Source organism: Rhinichthys klamathensis, unplaced genomic scaffold (assembly GCF_029890125.1).
Source record: "Rhinichthys klamathensis goyatoka isolate OS25496 unplaced genomic scaffold, OSU_Roscu_1.1 h1tg000045l_1, whole genome shotgun sequence".
Taxonomy (NCBI): Eukaryota; Metazoa; Chordata; class Actinopteri; order Cypriniformes; family Leuciscidae; genus Rhinichthys; species Rhinichthys klamathensis.
The window spans coordinates 1144705-1164584 of record NW_026606592.1 but is presented as its reverse complement, the minus strand read 5'-3'; the positions used below and the strand labels follow the sequence as shown (position 1 = coordinate 1164584).

General features: G+C 37.7%; 1 protein-coding gene across 2 annotated transcripts in view; it reads left to right on the top strand.

Moving 5' to 3' along the window:
• pax2b (paired box 2b) overlaps nucleotides 1-16701 on the top strand; it is a 33212-nt gene extending 16511 nt beyond the window's left edge. The window contains exons 6-10 of one of the 2 annotated variants that reach the window (XM_056247268.1): nucleotides 6084-6259; nucleotides 9733-9847; nucleotides 14373-14474; nucleotides 15825-15911; nucleotides 16443-16701. In XM_056247268.1, the coding sequence (XP_056103243.1) occupies nucleotides 6084-6259; nucleotides 9733-9847; nucleotides 14373-14474; nucleotides 15825-15911; nucleotides 16443-16561 (599 nt within the window). In that variant the 3' untranslated portion in view covers nucleotides 16562-16701. Of the gene's footprint in view, nucleotides 1-6083; nucleotides 6260-9732; nucleotides 9848-14372; nucleotides 14475-15824; nucleotides 15912-16423 lie in introns of both variants that reach the window. The other variant, XM_056247269.1, reaches the window with a different exon arrangement.
• Nucleotides 16702-19880: the final 3179 nt, after the last annotated feature.

Genomic DNA, 19880 nt, shown 5'->3' with positions numbered 1-19880 from the left:
AGATTGACTGAGGTATAAGCCGAAAAACGTGCGCCTTTAACCGGACGTAACTCCCTGACCGTCTACAATAGACTGTATATAAGGAGAGAGGCTCGGGAGAGCGCGTGCACGTCACATCCGTTGGATTTCACGGTAAATCCGACCCGGAGACTTCACATAGAAATAGGAATACTGGCCTTCAGAGGTAATAGCAAACCTCGACAAGTGGATTATTTTAATGTGTGATTACAACCCCTTCACACACAGGCAATAAAAAAAGGATTCATTTTAGTAGAAAAGTTACATAGAGCACCTTTAAAGGGACACACATACAAACGGTGCGTTTTTGCTCACCCTCAAAAAGTGACAATTTTAACCTGCTATATGAAAATATCTGTGGGTTATTTTGAGCTAAAACTTCACACACACACTCTGGGGACATCAAAGACTTATTTTACATCTTGTGAAAAGGGCATTATACCACCCCTTTAAAAGTAGTCAATAATATGACATGCATGCTATATTAAAATGATTCTAAAGTCATATGAAATCTCATTTGCACTTCTGCCTATGTGGACAAACTAGATTTGAAATATTTTTACAGACCTAAAACGTCTCATTTTGCCCCCATATATTGATTCAGTTCTTTAGATTCAGCTGTAATATAATGATGTTGGTTTCCTGGTCACAGTTAGAGTCATGCGTGGATTCAGTAGTTGATTTTCTCTAAGCAGTTGAAGCGTTACGTTCATTGCTCCTGCCAAACGCCACAGACATGCAGAGCAGTAATGGGCGCACATGTGTGTGTTGCTCATCCAGTGAGTGGGAAGCTGTTGTCACAGGAGTGAATGATAAATGCAGTTGTATTGATCAGGTTTGTGGCCCAGGCTCCCTAATGGCAACTAATTAATGACTTCATTTGCCCCTGCGCCGATACAGCAAATACCCACTCCACCTCAAGGACCCCCATGGGAGCCGTCCAAACAGAGCGCCTGCTCAGAAACATGCAGCTTTAACAGGCTGAAGTGGGAAAAACACATGGCCAAGTCAAACATCACTATTGCTATTGCTCATAGAACTGAAGTTGTGTCTCTTGTTTTCAGTTAGTGAGATACTATAAAAAAATATCCTGAACGCTTTAGCAACTGTCTTTGCAAACACCTGGAACCCTCTATAAACAAAATTAAATATTATAGCAACCACGAAAAACACCCTAGCAACAGTTTAGCAATGCCCTAACAACCACCTAGATCACCCAGTCAATCATCAACCACGAAATTCCATAGCAATCAAATTGTAACATGTTAACAACCACCCAGAACACCCTACAAATGGCATAGCAACGGCCTAGAAACTATTCAGAACTCCATAGCAACAGCATAGCAACGCCCTAACAATTACCTAGATCACCTTATCAATCATATAGCAATGCATTGCCCACTAAATACCCTAGCAATCACATAGCAACAGGTAAACAACCACCCAGAACACCATATAAACGACATAACAACGCCCTAGCAACTATTCAGAACACCCTAGCAACTGCATAGCAACACCCTAACCGCCTAGATCACCTAATCAATTGTATAGCAATGCATTGCCTACTAAATACCCTAGCAATCACATAGCAAGAGGTAAAGAAACACCCAGAACACCCTACAGTATAAATGACATAATGCCCTAGCAACTATTTAGAACACCCTAGCAACACCATAGCAACACCCTAACAACTCCCTAGATCACCTAATCAAGCAAGCAATGTCCACTAAATACCCTAGCAATCACATACCAACAGGTAAACAACCACCAGAACACCCTATAAACAACATTACACCCTAGCAACAGCATAGCAACGCCTAACAATCACCTAGATCACCCAATCAATCACACAGTAATGCATTTCCTACAAAATACCCTAGCAACAACATAGCATCAGGTAAAAACTACCCTGAACACCCTAGCAACAGCAAAGCAATGCCCTAACAACCGCCTAGATCACACACTCAATTGTATATAGCAATGCAATGTAACTAAATACCCTAGCAATCACATAGCAAAAAGTTAACAAGCACCCATAACACCATAGAAATAGCAAAATTACACCCCAGCAGCAAATTCAAAACACCCTAGCAACGTACTAAACAACTACTCAGAACCCCTTAATAACCTAACCTTAATACCATTCAGCAACCATTCATAAAATTGTAGCATTGTAGTTTTGCAAGCTTCAGAAAAAATCTACTGGGATACACACACACACCGAGCAAGTGTCCAGTGTGTGTGTGTGTGTGTGTAAAACCGTGCTGTGCTGAAAGAAAAGGTCACCGTGACAAGCGCAGTGGTAATAACCAGCTGAAATGGTGCCATCAGACAGACATGATTGATCAATTGAATTCAGCGGCAGTGAAAAATGTGCGATCAAGAAGAGTATTACAGACACGATGAGCTAGGACAGGATACTCATCAAGACTTCATTCCAGCCTGAGCCTCTATCACTCCATCCATCCATCTATCCCTCTCTCTTTCACTTTCATCCCCTCTGCATTTATCCCCTCATCTCTCTTCTCACTGATTCTTGAGGAAACCAGGCTATAAAACAGAAAAAAAGGATCTTTACATAAAAACGTTCAATGATATTCCCCCATTTGGGTGCAACCTTCTGTTTTTCTTTGCCTATGGCTCACAGGACTGAGAGATTGTCTAAAAATACCAAACAATTTCTTTGTAAATTGTCTTTATAAAGAAAAGCAGGCAATAGTTGTGACAGACAATATAAAAAATAAATACAACGGCCACTTTATTAGGTACACCTGTTAACTGTTCATTAATCAGCCAATCACATGGCAGCATGTAGACATGGTCAAGATGATCTGCTGAAGTTCAAACTGAGCATCAGAATGGGGAAGAAATGTGATTTAAGAGACTTTGAACGTGGCGTGGTTGTTGGTATCAGACGGGCTGGTCTGAGTATTTCAGAAACTACTGATCTACTGGGATTTCCACACACAATCATCTCTAGGGTGAATCGTCCGAAAAAAGAGAAAATATCCAGTGAGCGAAAGTTCTGTGAGCGAAAATGCCTTGTTAATGCCAGAGGAGAATGACCAGACTGGTTCAACTGATAGAAAGGCAGCAGTAACTCAAATAACCACACGTTACAACCGAGGTATGCAGAACACACAACACGTCCGACTTTGAAGTAAACGGGCTACAGCAGCAGAAAACACACCGATGGTCCTGTCAGCTGAGAACAGAAAACTTGGTCACAACTCACACACGCTCTCCAAAACTGGACAGTATACTGGAAAACCGTTGGTCTGATGAGTCTCAGTTTCTGCTGCAACATTCAGATGTGTAAACAACATGAAAGCATGGATCCTGCCTTGTATGAACGGTCAACTGCTGTGAGGGATATTTTCTTGGCACACTTTGGGTCTCTTAGAACAACTGAGCATCGTTTAAACACCACAGCGGACCTGAGCATTGCAGGATAACGCACATATCACAAAGCTCAAATCATCTCAAACTGGTTTCTTGAACATGACAAAACTCAAACACCCTCCACAGTCACCAGATCTCAGTCCAATAGAGCACTTGGATGCGGTGGAACAACTATATTATTAAAGGGATAGTTCACTTTGAAATGAATTTTTGGTATGTTTTAGCTTACCTCAAGGGCATCCAAGATGTAGGTGTCTTTGTTTCCGCAGTAGTTTCAATTTTGATATTTTTAGGTCAAACCGTTCTTGTCTGTCAGTCATATAATGCAGGTCTATGGTCACCACCTCAAAGAGCATGCACAGAGAAGTCCAAATTAAACATGATTTAATGACTCGTAAATGTAAGATGGCCTACGACACGAAACAAGCGGTTTGTGTGAGAAAACGAACAGTATTTATATCGTTTTTACCTCTTGTAACGCGCAGACCGAAGCGCCGGCGCCCTCAGATCACTTGGACGTGGCTGTGTTTACAAGAGGTAAAAACGATATAAATACTGTTCGTTTTCTCACACAAACCGCTCGTTTCGTGTCTTAGGCCATCAATGTGTACTTACATTTACGAGTCATTAAATCATGTTTAATTTGGACTTCTCTGTGCATGCTCTTTGAGGTGGTGACCATAGACCTGCATTATATGACTGACAGACAAGAACGGTTTGACCTAAAAATATCAAAATTGAAACTACTGCGGAAACAAAGACACCTACATCTTGGATGCCCTTGAGGTAAGCTAAAACATACTAAAAATTCATTTCAAAGTGAACTATCCCTTTAAATAATACTTTATTATAAACATAATATTCTTTTTCTCAGGTCATCTCTCTAACTCTTCATCCACTCTCTCTCTAAGTCGGGTCAATCAATACGGGCCGAGTGTGTCATACATCACGGTGCCTGTGGGCCGCACTGGGAACATAATATGCTGCGAATGCAGAGTGACAGATTTGTAAGGGAGACACGACTTTCCAGAGAAGGCGGGATGTGAAGATATTTAAAGGAGCTCTAAAGCAGGTTGGCAGGGTGAAAGAGAGAGAGAGAGGAAGGTGTGAGCGAGTCTTTTACTCAGCACAAGGGTAATCAGGTCAGAGGAAAACCAAGAGAAAGTGCTGTGTTTGTGGAGCGTTGTTTAACCGGTAAAGAGATTGAACAAAACGGCAGAGGTTTTCTTCAGGTGTGTGTTTGTCAGGTTCAGAGAACAGAGGTTTAGGCGAAATCAAATCAGCCTTGCACACGCCTGGAGAAACGGGAGAGATGAGCATCCAATGCAGTGCAATACAGATAATATAGGATGTGTGAAATGACCAAAGATTTCCTCATGCAAAATAAATCAACTTTTTTTTTTTTGCCTGGAAAAATGATTTATATATTAAATAACCATGTAGTAATGCCTATTAATATATAATAAATTAACTAAATATTTTAGAAATGAAAGGTACTTAATCCCAGTTGATTTACTTGATGGACACAAACCATAAAATCAGATTAACTGACATAAATGCACAAACAGCTTCACATTATGTGATGCTTGAGTTTTAACATTTATCTATTTCCCTTTTAACAGATTATGATCTAGAAACATTTTCCAATTTTAACTTCACTTTTTGTATATTACATAAATATTCATGGTTAAATGCAGATTTAAATGAATTTAATAATTTAAGTAGGGCTGGGCAACGATTAATCGCGATTAATCGCATCCAAAATAAAAGTTTGTGTTTACATAATATATGTGTGTGCACTGTGTATAATTATTTTGTATATATAAATACACACACATGCATGTATATATTTAAGAAATATTTGCACGTATATAATTTATATTTGATATATTAATAACACATTTTTCTTAAATATATACATGCATGTGTGTGTATTTATATATACAAAATAATTATACACACTACACACACATATATTATGTAAACACACTTTTATTTAGGATGCGATTAATCGCGATTAATCGTTGCCCAGCCCTAAATTTAAGACATGCTGATGCCTAAAAATTGCATTTAGTAGGCCAATTTTGAAAGCATAGCCTCATTGTTAGACTAGTCTAACCTCTCTATGTCTGTGTAAATGATATACATCTCCAGTTATGACCATCTAAACTCTGCATGATACATGCACAGATATGTTGTTTACTCCCAAGAGCAGATTTCAGAGCTAAAAAGAGCATTTCAAATTCCCCATTATGCTTTTTCGAATACCTTCATGCAGTGTGTAATACAGCTGTTTGTGAATGCAAAAGCTCTGCAAAGTTTTAAAGATGAGTTATTGTCTCCTAAAAGAAAGACTGCGGAAACGAGCCATTCCAGCCTCACTTCCGCAACATACCTACAGTCAAATAACGCAAGTTTTGTGTGGAAGAACATAAGTCCTTCAGCAAAAATATAAGTTGCACATTATCTTGTGTTTAATCTACTTGAGCAAAACAATGAAGCACGGAAATACAGTGTAGCTTGCTTTCGTATGAGGAAACCTCAAACAACCTGAACTGTGTTACCTTCTCTCATTTGGCCATTCGATTCTGGGATATTCTGTTGTTGTCGAATGTTGCTCTCTCAGGCCAGACGAGTAGAAAGCTGTTTTTGGGTGTCTGTAGATGGTTCTGAGGGTTCAGCGCAGAGCAGTGATTCTCAGGGCAGTGTGGAGAGCCTGAGGAAACATCTGCGAGCCGATGCCTTCACCCAGCAGCAGTTAGAAGCTCTGGACCGAGTGTTCGAGAGGCCGGCGTTCCCAGACGTCTTTCCCACTTCTGAACACGTCAAACCGGAGCAGGTGAGTGACGTTACCTTCTGTCTCTCTGTGCGCGCCTGCAACCAAACATACCGACATTTAGACCTACCAAAAATACAGTACAGTGATGGGAATCAGATACTAATAGCATACTACAGTATTTTAGGGATGCTCCCAATACTATTCTTCAGGATAAACCCCTATTAAAAAAATCCCAATTCTATGTTAGTTGTTCATATATGTCTGGTTGTGTGTGTGTGTGTGTGTGTGTGTAAATAATTGTTTATCAGTAAATTGCTAGCGTTGCAGTGAGGATCAAATAGCAGGACTCCCTCGGTTTATTGATTTTCGGATGAAAATAAAAATACATTCTTAGGAAAAACAACATGAGATGAGCTACCACCCACACTCTGGCCATAGACAACATGAGCAATGATGTCATTTCCTGTAAGGTTCCTGTTTACAAAAGCTGCAATTAACACACACACACACACATCCAAACAGCACCATATGAAACCCTTTATGTACAATTTCGTATTAAAAGTGTTGGATTTATTATAATGGATAACCTTTATTTACTTTCATTAGACTACTAAACAACAAGTGACGATTAATTTCTCTCCCCGAAAGAGCGAGTCGGAGCCATAAAGCAAAGGGAACAGCCTAATTGAGTTGATTTTAATTTGGGTGCGATCGGGAGACATTACTCCAGCGATTAATCAGGCCGACAGCACTCACCTCCAGAAGAAGGCCTAATTTGCAGCTAATTACAAAACTGATTTTCACTGCAAGATCAATACCGAAATGAATTGGAAATGACTCGCAATCACAAAGGCCGTCAAAGAGGGTATTAAAAAGGAGGAAAAAAAGACGAAGGAAACACGGAAAGCCTTTGAAGGAAAAATGGACGAACGGAACGCTCTAGAAAAATCAGTTTTAATTTAAAGCAATATTAATCAGACTATTTTCTCCCTTCATAGACCTTTTTTTTTTCTCCTTCGCAATCCCTAAACCAGACGACCGTTCTATTCTCTTTCTCTCTATGCCGGGCCTTTAGTATTAGTGGCTTTGTTCCCAAACTAAGCCTTGCTGTACTCAGTTCGCTGTCTTTTAAAGATGGATGGATCACTCTACAATCGACTAATTTAATGTATCAAACAAAACACACACATAACTCGATTCAGTGTTGTTGTTTCTTTAACTCTCCGTGGGTATTGCAGATTTGTTGTTGTTGTTGAATACAGTTTTTTCATTACGAAAGCGAAATGTGTCTTGAATCACATGTATATTTATTTGAAAGAATATTTTGCAGTATTGCAATATTTTTCAGTAAAAAAAAAAGTTGCTGTCTTAAATTTTTAAGTACAATCAACTTGGATTTTTAAGTCATTTCAACTTAAATTACATTACACTGACTTAAAAAAATGAGTTGAATCTTGTATAACTTATTAAAGTTTTGCTTTACTTATTAATACTTAATTGCTTAACTTACTTTGATGAGTTAAAGCGATGTAAAAACATATGTTGTTACTTAGACCAATGTAAAAACATTGTTGATCATATCATTTTTTACAGTGCACCTGCTGTACAAAAAACTGCCTGTTTTTTAAGAATATTATTTCTTATCATATTATTTTAATTAATTATATTCATAAATTATGCTTGTTTTGTCTTGTCTAGTTTAAACATTTACTGCACTTTGTAATGCTTTGGTTATTTACCTAGTGACAAATGAATCGGAATTCTCTCACATTCACAGAAAATAGCTTATTTTCATGTTGCAAAATATAAATATATATCTATACTATATTTCACTGAGCTCATTGCACAGCATTAGTATGGTATCGCCTTCGAATTCGCCCCAAAGAATGCCTTTTTGAAGAAGCCTCCGCTTTCCAGAGCTTGCCTATGATGTCTAAAACACTGTCTACATAGGCAGCTCATAGGTTTTGGAACAGAGCCAGTGTTTTGGATGTGTTTAGGGGCATTAAAAAGCCATTCTGGAGATGCTAAATGTGACAGGCTCTCCTCCCACACTTCTGCCAGCCATGTGCTCGTCCTTTTCACTCTCCCCTCCATCTGCATGAGAAAAGCCCTGTTCTGCTCCACGACCTCCACCGAAAAGAGCCCAACATCAGCCACGAACAGTTGTAGCCCACAATTAGAGTTTATCTGTGATAGAGACAGACATGGCTGGGGTCAGGGGCCTCCCCTGTGACACACACACACATTTACTTTGGACAGACATTCTCAACATGCAGACGCCGGAAGTCTCATCTCATTAAATAACAAAAGAGTTTAAGAAAAAAATCCCCCCCATCTGCTGACACGGTCTGAGGAGCATGTCTGTAATGGAAGGGGGTTGTGGAAATCATAAATCTTATCAATGTCATTTCTGAAGGCTTTGCAACTATAAGTGATTTAGAAATTATCGTATTTATACAAGGTGAACTAGTAAGGCCTTAGTTTAAATTTATAACAACAACATATATCATCATTTTTAGTCTCTAAAGACAGCTTGTTGTAGCAAAATTATTTCATCCCCTATTTTATAAGACGCTAAGAAATATTCTAGGATGCTGTGAGATTTTTGTCAACTGAAATAAAGTTATTTATATAATTAAAATATAAATATTAGATGAAAAATTAGAAATGCTGCCTTGTCAAACGACTGAAATAAGTTTTAGTTGGAGCACTAAAATTACTAACTGCACTCTAAAAAATGCTGGGTTGTTTCAACCCAAACTTGGGTCAAATATGAACAAACCCAAATGTTGGGTTAAAAATGTAATTAAAAAATTTAAAGTTGAAAGTGAAAGTTGAAGTTGGGTTAAAATTTTAAATTACATTTTTAACCCAAAATTTGGGTTTGTCCATATTTGACCCAAATTTGGGTTGAAACAACCCAGCATTTTTTAGAGTGTGGAAATAAATACTAAAACTAAAACCAATATTTTTTTTTTTTTTTTTACCTAAATAGTAATATTTAAAACTGAAAAAAATAAAGAAAATACTAATAATATATATATATATATATATATATATATATATATATATATATATATATATATATATATAAATAAAAGCTAATTAAATATATTATTGACTTTATATATAAATAGTATTAATACTGGTCATTGCTATGCAGTTACATTTTTTGGGGTGTTTTTTTTTTTTTTTTTTTAATCGGTTTATAATAGTTGTTGTTAATTTCTGGCCCACGTGAAAAGAGACCAACCTAAAGTCACTGATATTCTGGTCTGGAGATATGGTTTCATACCCATATTTCATACCAATATTTATGATTAGGGTTTACGTAAATGACCAATTTATGAGTAATAATATATATATACAGAATAAACAAACAAATAAAAATAAAAAGGCATAATAATATTGAAAGAAAAGACGCCTAGAGTTGCGTGAGTTTTTAGTTTGATTTGAATGTCTGTCAGTAACATGATAAAGGCTGGCAGGCTGAGCGATGTTGACATGATCTCGATCTTCTTGATCTGCAGGCGAGTGAGTACAGTCTCCCTGCATTAAACACAGGCCTGGATGAAGTCAAGCCCAGTTTATCCTCCGGCACGACCTCTGACCTGGGCGCCAGCGTGTCACAGAGCTACTCTGTAGGTAAGATCACCTGATCCATGTCACCAACCTCAAAGTCAGCTCAGATGGATAATTAAAGGGGACCTTCTTTACGTTCAGCTTTCTTTAGTGTGTAATGTTGCTGTTTGAGCATGAAAAAGTCTATTAGAGTTCTTCTCTATGAGTGTCAGTGTTTCTGAACTCCTGAAACGCCTCCATTGTAGTCTCGAGTTTTCTTTCGGGAACGAACACGTCACAATATTCCTCATTTAAATAATTCATACGCAGAATAAAGGGGCGGGGCCTGGTTGAGTTAGTTATGGTAAGGTTATGGTAAGGGGCGGGACATTTCCCAAACACTGACCAATCACAACACACTGCTCCAGCCGACCAAGCAGAACACATTATGCTTTTCAGAAGGAGGGGCTTCATAGAGACAGGAACTAAACAGAGCGTTACTGACAGACCGGGAAGAGAGGAGCCGCAACAATGGAGAATATGAGGAAAATAATCAACATTCAAGCATGAAAACCTGTTCTAGTAGAGCCTAAAAACAAAATCCAGACTTGTCATAACTAAATGCATTTAAAATAACTAAACTGAGATAAACTGGGTAATCTGAGGGTTTGTGCTTGTAATATTCAAAATGCAATAATAACTTGCTCCACTTCTGAAATTAGTTTGCTTTTTGGCCAGTGTCACCATAGACCTACTGGTTAATGTTCAGCAATTTTATTTTAGTCCTTTATTTAGGCCACTGTTGTCTGTTTATGAACCCTTTCTAAAATCGTGCCTACAGTTAACTTAATGCCATTTAATAATGCATTGAATATGCTTGAAACTCAAATGCTGCTAATACATGTGTCAGTCATGTTTTATTTACATGCATGTAGAAGATTAGGTCTCATGTGTAGTGATATTGGTCTTATAACGGACATAATTAAACCAACTTCAGACTAACGAGCTGTTGCACAGAGGACGTTTGTTCCTTAACTGCTCTATCACAGCGCTGAGCTTCAAAATGATATCAAATATTAACATTTACATAAACAAATTCATCATTTGCTCATGGCAGACAGGGAACGTGCATGGGGTATTTGTTTCTCTCTCTCTCTCGCTCATGTGCTCTTGTTAATAATAAATGATGGGACGGTTAATTAAAACGTAGTGTGCTTGTTGTGCCAGTTATTAATATGAAATGTGTGAAGTTTACTGACAGTTTTACGATCGTCTTCAGGTCAAAGATAAATATACACCGCTTTTATTAAAATGCACATAATTATGTGGAAGCCATTATGCCCATTATTGTGTTTGTGTGTGTTTGGCTGGTGACAGAAAGCAATAGAAAGAGAAAGAGAATGTGGGTTCGTAGTCGACAGACTGATTATCTGTTTCATGGCAGTTTCACATCACCACAGATTTGTGCGTTGTTTGTATTAATCAGGTATGAATATAATAAGCATGCTAATCTTTCAGCGTTTACTGACCTTCGTGACCCTCAAACCAAAGCCATATGACTTCCTTTCTTCTGTGGAACACAAAAGGAGATGTTAGGAAGAATATTCAGTCTTTTCTATACAATGAAAGCGAATGGGGACGAATGCTTTCAAGCTTAAAAAATAAGATAATATAGTCCAGACGACTATAATGCACACGTTTGGAACTGACCGAGGATGAGCACAACATTTTTGGTTGAACTAGCACTGAATGTATTCCTGTTTAAACATTCACGATATAAGCGTCCCAAATATTCTGAAGCAAAACTAAAATATTGAAATGATTTCCACTGGTTAGGCTGAGATCCAATGTTCAGATGAATGGTTCCTTTAATGGAAAAGAAACACAGATTACACTCATCCTTAAAATGTTTTCCAACCCCAATTAAAATGCCCACAGTTATTGATCTTGTTGATTTTATGCATGGAAATTTGCATAATCTATTAAAAATGAATGATTCATGAAGCAGTCTGTGCCAGAGGAGATGTAAGTTCTTGGTGAACTGTGAATACCTCACAGATAGACATCTTTTATGTCCTTGGCTTTTTCTATTAAAAACTAATCAATCAACCAACTAATATACATACAGTACATACTAAAAATATTGCCCCTTAAAATAGCTTCAACGCTAGATCTTGGAAAGCTCTGGTTCATTGCTTCTGCTAAACCTGCTCCAGTTATATGGGAAAAGCTGTTGGGAAATGCAATGAATTTGTCACCTTAAAAGAAGCAATAGTTTCTCTTTCTCTCTCTCCCGACACACCGGCTACCCGTGTCTGTCCGCACCTGAGGGCACCACGCTCCTAGTCACACAAATTAATGCTTATTCCATCTTCACAGAAAGCAAACTAACCTTTGAGCACACATTTGATAACAAACGACTTTCACCGTGCATCCAGGGAATTAGGGCAATTTGGCTCTCCAAACATCCTTTGCGTAGTTGTAATTAATTAGGGTGCCGTGTTTTTTGGCTGGTGATAAATTGCTGCATCCTGAATGTAGAAAATAGAGGTCAAACGTTTCCCGTAGCCTCGTTGTTGGAACATTAAAGTGTCCGTGTCGTGGCGAATTTAATACAGCTATGTTGAAGAGAGTGCTTGCACTCAACCCTTTCCACTTCTTCAGATAATACTACGGTCACCCTGATTTCCAGCATCAGGTGTTGTGTGTTTCTTGTATGTTGACAGATTGTTGAGGAAGGTAAAAAGCTGAAGTTCAGCAGTGCAATTCTTAAGCCTGAAACATTCTCAACTATGCAAACTAACATGTGAATGCTTGCTCAATGCATTGAAGCATGGCTCTCTTTTACACACTTGTGTACACCCTATTTTGCTTTTTTCAGATATTACCTTTCATGTAATGTATAATACAGCTGTTTGTGAATGTATGAGGTCTGCACAGTTTCAGAATCAAAGTGCAGACAAATGGAGTTATTGTCTCCCGAAAGAAAGAAGTGATTCTGAACTGAAACGAGTCGTCAGTAATTCCAGTCTCACTTCCTGCTGAACCTGCGCATGTTTGTAACAAATTTGCATAATGCCAGTCTCTGGTCTTGATTGGCTGTCGGCGAACAGCGTCTGCTTTGCCCCGCCCTCAAACACTGTAGTGTATCTGAGACTGGAAGAGTTTGGTTCGTGTTGTTCGTGTCGAGAAGACGCTGTTTTCTGCTGCTAAAGTAAATCCACTTTGATAAGATTGATACAGTAAAACCGACGCCATCGTTCATGTTCATATCACTGTGTATTAAGTGCTGAGGAAAAGCTGCATTTCAGATTTGCTAATGGCTGTTTGGTTTCTGACACATGCTGCAAGCCGTCGACCAATAACAACAGACTGGACCATCTGACCAATCAGAGCAGAGGAAGCTCTAGGAAAGGAGATGTTTAGAGAGACCGAACCATTTCACACACTGTGAGAAAAGAGCTAATGCTGCATTATAGTATGCTGTACATTATAAGAAAAGTGTTTTTTGACCTTGGATGCACGTAAACCTGTGGTAGGAGACTCCAAAACAACATTAGGAGCCTTTAAACTAGCATAACGGGCACTTTTGCATGCATTCTTTTGGCCGTAACAATACTCTGTGTCAACAGTTTAACTAACTTTAGCAAATTGCTCAGCAAATTTTCCCTCAAACTGCTTCTCTGCCATAAAAGAGAAAACATAAGACGACGTTATAAAAAGATGCTAATGGTCCCCTTGTGGCAATTACTGAAAATGCAATGCATACTTGCGCTGCATTATTGACAAGTTGTCCATCATAAATCTCTGGAACTGAAACAAACACACATCATTCAACACATCCTAGATTTCGCCAAGACACCAACATCCAAGAAATAATTGATTAATAATCCAGCCAACATAGTTAGTCAGCCTAATTAAAGGCTATTCACGTTGATTTAATGGTTTGTAGCTTAATTAGCATAAATTTCAGATTTTAGAGTAACAATATCTATTTTAAAATTGCACTTTTTTGGGGTTTTTTAATGACGCTTTTGTTCAATATTAAGTTCATTTTTAGCCTGCAGGTTTTTTCTGGTCATTGGCAAGCCTGGTCCTGGTCCACACAGGATTACACTCGCTGAGCTTTGAAGGACACTGTCCTGCTCATTAGAATTGAACCGATGGCCAAGTTTCCCCCAGCGTCCCCAGTAAACCCTCCATAGCCCCCCTTACTTGAACAAAAACATTAGTCTGTGAGGGGTGTCAGGCTTCAGCGCTCGGCTGGGTCCGGGCTTTGCGTTGTTGGGTAGGACAGCCAAGCGTCAGTCCCAATTACTGCTCTGAATGTGGAGCTTCTTGGTGCTAAGAAGAGACATTGACTGTTTAGTGGAGGCCGGTATGGGCCGGTCGGTATGATCTGGGCTTACATCTGTTCTCTGTTCTGACCTCGAAAGGACAAGAATAAATCCTTTGATACGCAATGTTTTTTGACCAAAAACGGATTCCGTTCTATTTGAATGTTTAAAATCATTATTTCTACAGTTCAAAATGCATTTGCAATCAATTGCGTGTCAGCTGGTTCATGCATGGAACAGCTAGTGAGTGTAGTTGTGTTTTGTGTGTGCAGGACGGGATATGGCCAACACAACCTTACCTGGATATCCACCTCACGTCCCGCCCACCGGACAGGGCAGCTACCCAACGTCCACACTGGCTGGAATGGTTCCTGGTGAGCATCTCGAGATACTGTTTGCAATTGACAAAATTGAAAATGAGAACTTTTTTTAATGCACAGAACAAAAATCAATGGTTGAGTTTATATTTACCTTGAAATGCATTAAAAACATAAGCGTAGTTATTATGATTCACCTTTATGAAAGCTGTCTTTGTGCCATGCGCCAATTTTTCCATCTGTCGTTGGTCAAACAAACAGACAGTCCCAGCCCAAACTCACCGAGTCACTGTTGAGATTCTCAAACAAATACACTACCATTCAAAAGTTTGGATCAAGTACGATTTTATTGTATTTTAAAGTGATTAATACTTTTATTTGTCATTAAATTGATCAAAAGTGACAGTAAAGACATTGATAATGTTACAAAAGATTTAGTATTTCAAATAAACAAGTTAATTTGAACTTTCTAATCATCAAATATATTAACCAGCACACTGATAAGAATCAGAAATGTTTCATGAGCAGCAAATCAGCATATTAAAATGATTTCTGAAGGATCAGTCGACACGTAATAGAAAACTGTATTTTGACCAAATTAATGCGGCCTTGGTGAGCAAAAGAGACTTCTATAAAAACATTTAAAAAATCATACCGACCCCAAACTTCTGAATGTTAGCATAGTTGTCTATGCACATTAAAACAGTATTTTAACTTTTAAAATGCCACACTTCACTTTTAACATCTATACATTGATGAAAGCTCAAATAGTAAAATATTAGAGTGGCTTACATTTATGAACTGACCAGACACCATTACCAATAAATGAAGTCCTGTAGTGTTTACAACAGCCCGTAGACACTCAGCATTTCACTGGTGTGTGTGTGAATGCAGGAAACCTTTAACTATTGACCATCAAACATCAATTGACTAAAGAATGAACTGGTCCAGCAGACCTCCAGACGAAAGGCATTCTGAGATCACTGAGCTCAAACTAATTCGTAAAATGTGGTTCGATCTTGCATTATTTTTAGCAGCTCCGTGTAACAAGAGCAGCAGCAGGTCTCGGCAGACGTGTCCATTATACCTATACTGCTACTGAGAGATTTACTGACAGACCTCAGCGCACCGCAGATAAAACACCGCTTTATTATCCCATAAAGGACAAACAGTGTTGGACCAACACAAAGCCTCTGCCTTTCTTCCAGCCCAAATTCCACAAACGAGAAATAAACTTTGGAGAGGGGAAAAAGGGCACTCATTCAACAGGACACAATGGGTTTTAGAAATCTGAGAATATATTTCTGAACAAGTTTGAGGTTTTATCATAAACTCCCAAAGTAACAGCAGATGTGATGTAAAATTGCTGGTGGATTATTTTAAAATGCCTGTATGTTTCCATTTCAGGGAGTGAATTTTCAGGGAATCCCTACAGCCATCCACAGTACACGACCTACAACGAAGCCTGGAGATTCAGCAACCCAGCAATACTGAGTGAGTGCCACCAACCTCCTGTCTCTCACAGTCATGTGCCATCAACACAGTCAGCTACTGTCAAAATAATATCATCTGTGCTACAATACAATCCTCTTATTTTGTATTCGACAGCACTGTCATCAAACAAATACAAAAAGCTAATTGAAACTGCACAACACAACACATGACATGACATAACATAGCAAATTGTATAACATAACACGACACAACAACATAACATAACATAAAAACATTTTGTGTAAATGTTTGTGTAAGCTATACTGTAAATAAAAACAGCACTTTGTGTTCACGGAGTCATTTACGTAATCAGTTCAATTTGTCAATATGCAAAAATAAGACAAAATTGCAAGTTGCAGTGAAGAAAATGGTGGAATTTGCATTAATTTCTGTGATAGCAAAATCATAGAAGGACTGGCATACATAAAATCAAAATACTATGATGCATAAAGCAAATATGCAGTCAATCATGGTGTATTGAAATGGTACATTCCTTTCTTATTAACTTTCAGGTTCCCCCTATTATTATAGTGCATCCAGAGGCTCCGCCCCCCCAACTGCTGCCACTGCCTATGACCGCCACTAGTTACCACGGAAACCAGTTTAGGCGGCACACCCATGGACTCGGACTTCATATTCTGCCAGTGTAAGCAGTGCAGCTGATTGGACAGAGTGGTTTCATGCGGTCACATGATGAAGGACAGACCAATCAGGAACAAAAACATCTCAACGACAATTCAGCCATTCACGCAGGCCTCGACGGGCTTCCACACGTGACTCATAAAAATGAACAATACATGTATATCTCATGGAGTGAGGGTAAATAGGATTTTTAAAACGTACAATGGAATTAACATCTGCTTTTATAATACTTTTATATTTTTCCTCATTTACAGGTATTCATACATAACGTGGTTATTTTTGTTCACTTGGATAGACACTGAAGTGAATTACAATATAACATAACACCAACAACACATAACATCGTAACAAAACATAACTTAACATAATTTAAAATAACATAACATCCAACATAGCATAGCATAAAACATAACACAACAACAATAAACACTGAAATGAACAATATGACAATAAATGTGTTATTATATAATAATAAATAAAATATTACAATATAACATCACATAACAAAACATAACACATAACAATAAACACTGAAATGAACAATATGACGTGTTACAAACATAAAGTCTTGTTATATGTAAAAGCATTTAGTTTCAGATGCTGTCAGTGTGCTGGTAATGTACTTTTCAGTGTCTATCCAAATGTCTGAGTGCACTTTATTTATGAATACCTACAACACGAGCAAGATCACCTGGAGGATCACATCCGGAGAGTCTCTGACAGGGAAAACCTTTCCAACGCATGGGAGCAGATTCTCCTAACGTGTGTGTGTGTGTGTGTGTCTGTGGACAGCGCAAAAACCAACAGTAAAACTCCACTCAACACACAGTAAACTATTACTCAACACAGTATGTACTCAAACTCAGCATGGACATAAAAGCAGGCGTACTCCTCCGGTCGACGCCAGCGGACGCTAGCACACTTCTGTGAGAAACAATCAGAGACGAGGAGACTAACGTTTCATCAAACCTGCTGTCAATCCTGGTCGGACACCAGATATGACTAGAAGTGGAACTGGAAATATTCGATGCATTTTTGTATGTCGTTTTTATAATGACAAGGACACTACAGTATGCATGGATTATGTTCATTCATTATGCATTTTTATGTGTTTAGTTCAAATTCTCAGGAGGGAGTTGAATTGCGACCACTGATATGATCGTGTTACACCGGATTCACTGCGAACAGTGGTTTAGTGAACTCACCCCTCCGTGTTATTGTTTGCACTATGGGTTGTGCTCTTTATAAGACCAATATCTTCAGTCAGATTTTGAGAAAAAACAAACGTGTACTACTGATCAGACGAAGCACTTAAACCTCCAAACGTGTTTACAGAATAGTTAGCAGCTGTTCCATTAATCAACAGATGGTTATCGGCTTTATGGTTTACTTTTCAGAACTCAAAAACATTTTGGGATTGTCAAGCTGTTTCAGTGACGCAAAAAAAACAACAACTTTTGTTTAATGCTTTACAACAAGTGCAATTCAGCAAAACATTTATCATAATTAATTATGTACTGTACACTCCAGTTTTAGTTCATGTTGTGATCAACTTTAGTTTTCATCATATACGTTACAGTTGAGAGAATGTACTTGTATCACATTTGCCAAAGACTTTTTGTTGATGTGTGTTTTCTTAATTTACAGTCTGCTGTCGCATTGTACAAACAGTATTATAGTAAAAACATTTTCAATATATGTACAAATCCTATGCAGAGCAAAGAAAAAACTGTTGTATGCATAACTATAAAACTACTGACATGTTGGTTTTGTTCATTATTTATGTTATTTTGTGAAATAATAATTTTTAAAATAATTTTGTGTGAAATGTCATTTCTGTACTGTAAATACATTCTGATGGAATCTGATCCGTGTCTCTGGTTTCATCATCTGTAGAGAACGAAGATAACTTTAACAGCGTGAGTTTAACACACATGGGTTGAATACACACAGGAAGACTCTGATTTCTATGAACTTGTAAATCAAAGCAACACTTTTTACTTTATGGTGTTCCCAAACCTTTCTGCCACCGTGGAACAGAGGCCGTAGACACACACCGACTGCAATACTGACAACCAGAAACAACTTTAAAAAATCTCACAGACTTCACAAAGAAGCAAATGCCATCTGGCTGATTTGATTCTTCTTATGTTTATTTATAAAATCAATTTCTCGTTAAATTAATGTTAAAAGCAAAACTCAAATTGAAAAAATAAATAAAAATGTGAATGTTAAAGAAGTCATGTGGTGTCATTCGTATGTTTCTGGGTTTTATCAAAGTTTAGGCCTATCTCTAAATCAGAAACATTTTATGCAAAATAGTTCAGCATTATATAATATATAATAGTTCATCAAGTACAAGAAACAAATATTCAGTGGTGTTCTATATGGAACTCTACACTGAAAAAAACAATAAGTAAAATTTACTTGATTTTTCTTTGGCAAGTTTTTGCACACATTTTTTAAAAATAAATTGCACACGCATATTTTTAAGTAAATTTCACATAAATGGAATTAAGTAAACTCTACTTAATTAAGTTAAGTGATAGTAAAAAAAGAAAAGTAATTTTAACTTGGTTAGTAAAAGATTGAGTAATATCTATTTTGTTGTAATTTCCTTTCATTCATTGAACGCTATAATAGGGAATAAAACCACACTTCCTATGAATATGTTTTACTTAGAAACATCTAAGTAAATACATGTTTTTCTGAAATTACACACCCCGTGAACGCAGAGACCTCAATACTAGACAATACAGAATAACGGTAACAGTGCATGATGGGAACACCAGTATCAGAAAAAGTTGAGGAATTGTACTTTATTTTGTAAAGTTGATATTTACGCTTTCATTTCTACACACTTTAATTGAGTACTAATATAGAATTTCCTTTTTTTTTTTATTCTTGCCTGAACTAACTTTTTCATGTAAATTACATTGTTTTTTTCTGTAGTATTTACTTCACCACAAAATCGTTTTTATCAGTGTAGGGTTCTAGACTCAACTTTAAAGAACCATTTAAATGATTGCATTATGCTTTTAAAGGAGTCATAATGTAGTATTAACTTTGATACCCACGCTCTATTATAGTCATTTCATGCCCTTCTAAAAAAGAAAAATTGGAAAAAAATAAACACAGAGCTCGTTTGACCCTTATTTCTGAATGCATTATTGTCTCGCGAGATCTGATGCGAGGTTTTGGCTGTCGTGGACGGTCATTTTAATAATGCAAATGAGGGGCGCGTTGATTGGTGGCAGGAAGGAGGGGGCTTGACACCGCAGGTAACTTCAGCATATCATTCCAAAAAGAGATCATGGCGCAACCCGA